The following is an 8,245-nucleotide window of genomic DNA, read 5'->3' as shown; positions in this document are numbered from 1 at the left end:
CATGGGAAAGACATCTTTCCCTCATCCATGCTGCCACATGACAGACAAGGGGAGTTAGGACCAGTTCTCCCACCCTCATGCCTGAGGGCCCACTTGTCTGCACTTCTGCCAACAGTGTCAGCTCTGTCTTGCTGCCCAGGCAGTTGGTGGGTGAGGGAGGGCCAGTTCTTCCTAGTGTTGCAGCCAGTGAAGGGTGGGGCTGACTCTGTGCAGCCCTCTCCTCTCAGCCTTCTGTGGGTACAGAAGCCATGGACATCAACACAGACCACAGCTAAGTCAGGGCCAATGACCCAGATATGGCCCTTGGCAGCCGCTCAGGCCCAGACATTACCGTGACTCTGGGAATCAAGCAGGCCGTCCACAGGACATGAGCTATTCTATCTCTCTCTCCCATACTGTATTGCGTTTGCTCACCATAATAGTGCCCACTTCCTGGAGTCAGGCAGACAGGCCTGGATTTTCTCCTGGCCACCCAGGGGGAGAGTCCTGGGTAGATATGTGGTTCTTCCCCAGATAAGTCTTAATGGTGCTGGTGTTTCCTCCTCACCACCCACAGTGGAGGGCTGTTACATTTTAATAGCAACTTCGTTAAACTTCCTTTCTTATATTTATTAGCGATGTGTATCTGTCATCCTGTCTTGAGCAAACCACTCCCACAGAGTTGCTCTATGTTCTTTAAGGTGCACATGATTTTTTTTTATATTAACACACACAGAGTGTGGGACAGTCAGAATTCTTTTTTGAATATCAGTAACCCACTAGTCAAGTCATGGAGTATTGTCTCAACATACAATATTCCCCAGGAATATATAATACTCTTAGAGTTCAACTACTTCCACAAGAGTGACAATGAGCCACTAATCACAGTCTTTAACATTCAAAACAACATCTCCCCATCTCTAGATGGCCGCCATTTCACTATCTGCTTCTGAAGAAAACATGAGATCGTGTCCTATGTGTATTTCTGTGTCTGGCTTACTTCACTCCTGTAGTTACCCAGCTCAGTTCATATCACAAATGTCAAGATTTCCTGTCCCCTCTCTTTGAAAACACCATAATGTCTTTTTGGTTACTAATTGCTTTCATAGGAATATGAACATTTAGCCTTCATTCAATTCTCTTACTTTTGGTAGCTCATGTTAGTAAGCTTTGCATAGGTTACTTAAGTTACTTCATTTCTACGAATCAGCACTTACATATTACACTTCTCTCAATATTATTAATTATCTTCCTGGCATAGGTCTTCCTATCAACTCCAAATTCCAGATTTCACAGTGAACTATCTGAAGTATGAAAACTGGGTCTCAGGTACTGTATGCACTCTCCACAGCCCAAGATTGCTGGTCTATCCATAATCAAAAGCCAGTGAGAAAGAAGTTACTGGTTTTTGGAAACAAACTTGAAAACAAAGTAGGAGATCTGGCGTTGGGCGGGGTTAATGGTTTAGCAATTTCCTTTACTGTAGAATTTGATTGACACGTGAAAATTTTATTTTCTTTGTTTAGATTACAGAAATGCAAACTTCTCCCCCCAATAAAAAATAAATGATGAAAATGTAGGCTGCAAATATTGGTAATATCAATAAAGCATGTATGGGGCACAGTCCATCATAAAAAATTCCACGAAAAGGCAAGTTATATACAATAACAGGATGAGGAGCCTGCTCCAGTGAACTCAGGTGACACATCGAGTCATCTGACCGAATCCCACGGCCATAGGCATGATAGTTTTATATAGCATTAGCTTAAACAATTGCTTTTAAGTCGTTGCTTGATAGCATAATCAATGGGGTGGATAGATGCAGGAATAACAGGTCAGAACAAGGCCAAGAGTGGTAGACAAAGAAAATGAGGAAGTCTTGTACTCAGTTGATGTATTGGTTGGCCTGAGAGAAGTGGTAAGGAATGAAATTCAGTAAGATGATCCACAGAAGAATGGGTGACAGCAGGTGGTCTGGCAAAAGACAGGACAGCTACAGCTAGATTTGCAGCAGCTGGGATGGTAGCAGCTGGACACAGAGCAGCTGGGACTGCAACAGCTGGACACAGAGCAGCTGGGATGGCACAGCTGAGGCGGCAGTGGCTGGTCACACAACAGCTAGGTCTGCAGCCACTGGAGATACAGCATCTGGGGTGACAACAGCTGGACACGCAACAGCAGCTGGACACACAGCAACTGGGCTGGCAGTGGGTGGTCCTGCAGTAGCTAGGCTGGCATCAGGTGCTCCTGCAGCTGTGGGGCTGGCAGCAGCCTTGGCCACATCCTTGTTCAGAGCAGTTCACATCAGTTCAGAGCAGACTGAGCCACAATAGGAGCTGACCATGGTGTCAGAGGCTGGAGGTTTGGCCTGTGTATCCAAGACAGTGAGTTTTCTGAATTTGGGAGTCTCTTTTATACCTTTTATCCCCTGTAAAGAGACATCTTTATTGTTGAATGGTGTTAACAGATAAGAAGCTACAAAATTTGGTAATTATACAAGTTTTCTTTCAAATTTGATGTTTCCAAATCAACTCCTGTCCCTTCCTTGTGTGCATCATATAATTTTAAATCTACAGCTTTCTCTCCCAGTTGGCAGTGTGGAAACAACAATTTGTGACTGGCTGTGACTATAGTTCTCCTTCACCCGCAGCTCAGTTTAGCTAGACACACACCGCAAGATCCATGCTATAGGACACACAGCAAATTGGAAGACAATAGCAGAAATTAATGAAGCGAAATAATTCCTGTTGTAGAATTATGGAGCATAGGTTTTCAAAGAGGAAGAACATGGCTCTGGGAGCATGCTGTGGGGTTAGGGAGTTGGGAAAAAGAATTCAACACAACATATACTGGCATATTTCCTTCCAACACTAGCTTGTTGGATGGATGGGATCACCCTATGAATCAAAGGTGAATGAGTCAAAGCTCATTTTTCTGAAATAGCCAACAGACAAAGAACATTCAGCCGTACAATATTGGCAGCCTGTATTTTAAAAAAAAATATGTCCAAGTTGTTCTGGGAGAAGCTTAGGAAAGGTAATGACCTTCTCTTCTGATTCCCTGCCTACTCAAGTCCACCAGTAAGAATATATTCTAAATCCAATTATGTCTGATATTCTGTTTTCTCAAAGAGATGAAATAGGAGTTGGTCTTACAATCACTTTGCTCATCACAGACAAATGCTGACAGTTATGCGTTTGGTTACAAGTTCTGATAATTAAGCATCTCAGAGGCAGAAATACAACAGCCTTTCTAGCCTCAACTCCCTACCCCTCAGCCACAAGCCAGGTGGCTTCCCATTCTTAGTGGTTTTCCGCTGGATCTGCCCCTTCGGCTCTAAATGCCTACCACAACGCTAGCTCTACCTGTTGGTCCTCCTCAGTTGCAATCATTGCCATTGGAGACAGTCTCAAGTTTTTTTTTACTAGTCCTTTCCTTACGATAACTTTAGTCTATTGACTTTTTGTTTTAATCAAGTATGGTTTTTTGGTAGAAGTAGCTTCAGACAGACAAAGCAAAGCCAGGGACTTGGCTTCGGGAGGTACTTTGTTTGTTCACCTGGGTCTGATCAAGCCCAGCTGAGTTTTCACGGATTTTACAGGCTCTAAGACGATCGCAAAAGTTCACACTCCGAGTACAACTTTCAAACACAACCCAAGTTCTTCTTTCTTGTGAACTTTCAATTGTTTTTTTTTTGGTACACTTTGTTTCTTTTTCTGTGTGCATGTTTGTGTGGAGGGTGTACACACGTGTCACTGCATGTGTATGGAGGTCAGAGGACAGCTTGTGAGTGTCAGTTATCTCCTTCCTCTTCCTCCCTTCCACTATGTGGTCCTGAGTTTGGCAGCAAGCACTTTTACCCCTTGAGTCACCTCCATGGTTCATTCATGCGACTTTTTCCTTGCCTGTTTTTTTTTTTTTTTTTTGGAAAAGTGGTCATTTAATTACCTCCTGTGAACTTCATGCAACTGCTTTTTATGTGTAGGAAAATAACATCCACGGTGACATCTCCAAGAGATGACATTTATTTTTGGCAGTAACTATTGATTTAATTTATCAGTGTGAGTTGCATGCAAGCAACTTTCTAAGACAAATACTCATAAAAGCTGCAGTCGTCCAGTCTAGCTTCTGGAGCTCCAAGTTAGACATCATACACAGAAGCATATGAAGAAAGGGCGAGCCCAGCCCCTGAGGGGGTTTTTAGGCTGTGGGAAAATGACTCATTCTATGTGACAGTAAACATTTCTCAAGCCGCCGTTTTCACCTGTACCTCTGAAATGCACTGCACTTCTGCGCATTTTCCTCACTGGCCCTGTTAACTGGTGGTTTCCCTCCCACCAGCCAGATCCCAAAGAACCACTCAGAGGCTTAATTTTAATTACAAACCGTTTGACATATTAGCTCAGGCTTGTTATTAACTATCTCTTACAACTTAAATGAACCCATTTTTGTTCATCTATGTATTAACACGTGGCCATGGCATTGCCTCACATCTTGCTTCTTTGGCAGCTGCAGGCATCTCCCCGACTCCACCTTCTCTTTCCCTGTCTCTCTGCTTGGATTTCTCACCTAGCTATGGACCTGAGGAGTCCATAGCTCTTCCATGGACCAAAGGAAGGCAGGACCGTGAGGAGTGCGTTCACCCATTGATACAAGGGAACTGATCTAATGAGAGTTCACCAAGGCCAGCTGGACTGGGACTGAACGAGCACGTGATCAAACCGGATTCTCTGAATGTGGCTGGCACGGGGACTGTCTGAGAAGCCATTGATAATGGCACTGGGACTTATTTCCTCTGCATGTACTGGCTTTTTGGGATCCTAGTCTGTTTGGATGCTCACCTTCCTAGACCTGGAGGGAGGAGGGAGGAACTTGAATTTCCCACAGGGCAGGAAACCCTGACTGTTCTTAGGGCTGGAGAGGGAGGAGGAGAGGGAGTGGGAGGAGTGGGAGGGTATTGGGAGGAGGGACGGAAGTGGAAAGTTTTATAAATTAATAAAAAAAAGAATAATTTTCATTTCTTTGAGGCCAGTGGCTTCAATGGACAAAGTAACATGAGGTCAGCGAGTTGCTATCAGTCCAGGCAAGGGCAGAGGGGCTTTGATGTGGGATGGCCTTCTGTATGCTATGAATATGTTTCATTATGATTGGTTAATAAAAAGCTGCTTTGATCCTTGCCTGTTTTTAAATCTCGTCCCTAAACCCCTCCTGGAGTTATCACTCATCTGCCTGCATGCCACCTCTGACTGAGAGTTCCTCATCTGCTTATGATTTATCTTAGCACAATGTCATTGCTGTGAAGGCCTTTGGGGAGTGAGCAACATAGTTCATTTCCTGCCATATCTCTCCCCATATTCACTGATCTCTTGCCTCATTTTACTCCTTTCATTTTAACAATGTAAACAACCTCGGGTGCAGCCTCCTCCTCTTCCTCCACCTTCTCTTCTGCCTTGGGACCTGTATAATTCCCTAGCATTTACTAGCTTTTTAACTCACTTTGTTTATAATTTTATACAATGCTTCCATATTTCCCTCTGGAACCGAAGTTTTCACCATTATATCCTATCTATTTGGCCCTTCCTTTTATTCCTAAGTCTTTATTTTGAAGACTAAATTGTGAGTTTCTTTTGGAAACTGTTGGTCTTCATGTGCCTCATTAGTCTCAAAGTCCAATGACCCTGTGAGTCTGCCAATCATCTTATGGATTGAAAAGGAAAGTTACTGTTAATTAAATAAGGTAGTTCACGTGATTCTGAAATATAGTCCATTTTATAATATGAAGAGTATATTATATGTGCAGAATCAGTTTTCTTTTCTGATTTTGAGCTGACATACAAAATTGTATATATTTATGGGGTACTATGTGACACTTCTATGTGCATATGTGATACTGTTTAAATCTGAGTTAATATATTTGCATCCTCAAATACATATTATTTCTGGCTGGTGAAAATATTCAGTATCCTTTGTTCTAGCCATTTTGAAATATAAACTATTTACCATCTGTGGCAACTTTCCTATGCAATTGAACACTGTAACTATTTCATTTTTCAGGTTCTATTTATTTATTTATTCTATCTATATGTGTTTTGCTTACATGTTTGTTAGTCTACGATGCACATGCCTGGTGCCTGTGGAGGCCACAAGAGAGTGCTGGACCATCCATTATGAGCTGTCATGTGGATTCTGGGACTCAAACCCAGGTACTCTGAGAGAGAAGCCAGACCTCTTAAACACTGAGTCATCTCTCTGGCACCAGAACAATCTTTTCCATCTAATTGTTTTACATCATGTGAACCACGTATTCTTCACTTGTGTCTCCCTATTCTTCCCAGAATCTCAGAACCACTTTTCTACTCTCAGCATCTTGTTTTTTTTTTTTAAGGTTCTACATTTGAGTGACATCATGTGTGTTTTCTTTCTATATCTGACTGATTTCACTTAACATCTTCCAGTTCTAACCATGGTGTCATAAATTACAAGAGTCCACCTGTTTTATGAGTAAGCAGCATTCCATTGTGTATAAGGCATTTTGTTTGCCACTCATCAGTTGATTGACACAGCTAATTCTGCTTCCCAGCCAATGTGAATAATGCTGCAATAAATGTGAGACCACGCATACCTCTAACATACTATCTAGACTAGTTTTCTGCCTGGCCATGGTAACCCAAACATCTTTCCACCTTGGAAGGAATAATACTAGAAAACTAAACTATTAATTCTCTTAAAATAAATGAAAGAAGATATATATGCATCTAACATAAGGCAGTATTTATTGAAGAATAGTCAACACAGAATGGTGAGGTCCAAGAAAGTTGGAGACCCGAAGGATACGTTTAGCTGTACCATGCATCTGAGACATGCATGTAGAGGGAAGATCCTTGGGAAATATAGGCAGTGCTTAATGTAGGATTCTCTTCTGCCAGTTTCTTAGTGTTGTCAGGACAACAAACGTAGGAATTATTTAATACATGGATGAGAAGTTCAGCTCACTGTCATTATGGCTGCCTGGGGATTGGTATTCAAATCAGAAATTCAACAAGAGGGGCGACAGCAAGTTGTACTACAGCAGGTGGTCTGGCAGCAGACTGGGCGGCTGCAGCTGGACACTCCACAGCTGGGGCGACAGGTGGTCTGGCAGCAGACTGGGCGGCTGCAGCTGGACACTCCACAGCTGGGGCGACAGGTGGTCTGGCAGCAGACTGGGCGGCTGCAGCTGGACACTCCACAGCTGGGACGGCAGGTGGTCTGGCAGCAGATAGGGCGGCTGCAGCTGGACACTCCACAGCTGGGACGGCAGGTGGTCTGGCAGCAGACTGGGCGGCTGCAGCTGGACACTCCACAGCTGGGACGGCAAGTGGTCTGGCAGCAGATAGGGCGGCTACAGCTGGACACTCCACAGCTGGGACGGCAGGTGGTCTGGCAGCAGATAGGGCGGCTACAGCTGGACACTCCACAGCTGGGACGGCAGGTGGTCTGACAGCACACTGGGCGGCAACAGCTGGATACTCCACAGCTGGGACGGCAGGTGGTCTGGCAGCAGACTGGGCGACAGCAGGTGGTCTGGCAACAGGTGGGCTGGCAGCAGCTGGGCTGGCAGCAGCTCTCCTGGCAGGGACTTTGGTCACAGCCCTGCTCAGAGCAGACAGAACCACAACAGGAGTTGACCATGGTATGAGAGGTGGAGGTTCTGAGAGGTTTTGAACAGAGGGAGTTTCTCAAGTATGTGAGCCTCCTCATTCCCTGTCCTCTTTTATACCCTGATGCTGTTACCAGGCTAAGGGTCATTTCCTTGTTATTGTTTCTCTTAATACATAAACAGTCACTAAATTAGTTAATTGTGGACGACTCTATGTAAAAGTTAAATGGAATGCATTCTTTTCTTTCTCAGGGTCAGGGTTTATCAAATCAGTCTTTCCTCCTGAGTCATTTCTTCTGTTTCCTTATGTGTATCATCAAATTTTAAAAATTCCTAGTTTGATTCAATTGATTGATAGTCATGAGATGACATAGCATACAACAATTCATGTGCCATCATGGAGCCTCATACCAGTCCTGTGGTGGATCTGTGTCTCTTATATCCTAAAACTCTTGAAAAGTAAACTGTGAAAGTACTAGAAGAAAGTTTGACCATTGAAGTTTGGATGAAGGTTATGAAAAGATAAAATGAATTTGTCACATGGGCGTGAGACCATTCCATATTAATATTTCCCAAGAAGGGAATATGGAATGTCAATAAATGTGGGAAGAAACACAGGAATGCCTG

At 43.7% G+C, this 8,245-nt stretch overlaps 1 protein-coding gene across 1 annotated transcript; it reads right to left on the bottom strand.

The window, feature by feature from the left end:
- Positions 1 to 6,729: 6,729 nt before the first annotated feature.
- Positions 6,730 to 7,683, bottom strand: LOC125410953 (uncharacterized). The gene has a single exon (XM_048450743.3). The coding sequence runs from the start codon at positions 7,648 to 7,650 to the stop codon at positions 7,015 to 7,017; it is 636 nt and encodes a 211-aa protein (XP_048306700.3). The 5' UTR covers positions 7,651 to 7,683; the 3' UTR covers positions 6,730 to 7,014.
- Positions 7,684 to 8,245: the final 562 nt, after the last annotated feature.

This window comes from Myodes glareolus, chromosome 9 (genome assembly GCF_982192425.1).
Source record: "Myodes glareolus chromosome 9, mMyoGla1.1, whole genome shotgun sequence".
NCBI lineage: Eukaryota > Metazoa > Chordata > Mammalia > Rodentia > Cricetidae > Myodes > Myodes glareolus.
Note: the sequence above shows the minus strand (reverse complement) of the source record. Positions and strands in the feature narration are given on the sequence as shown.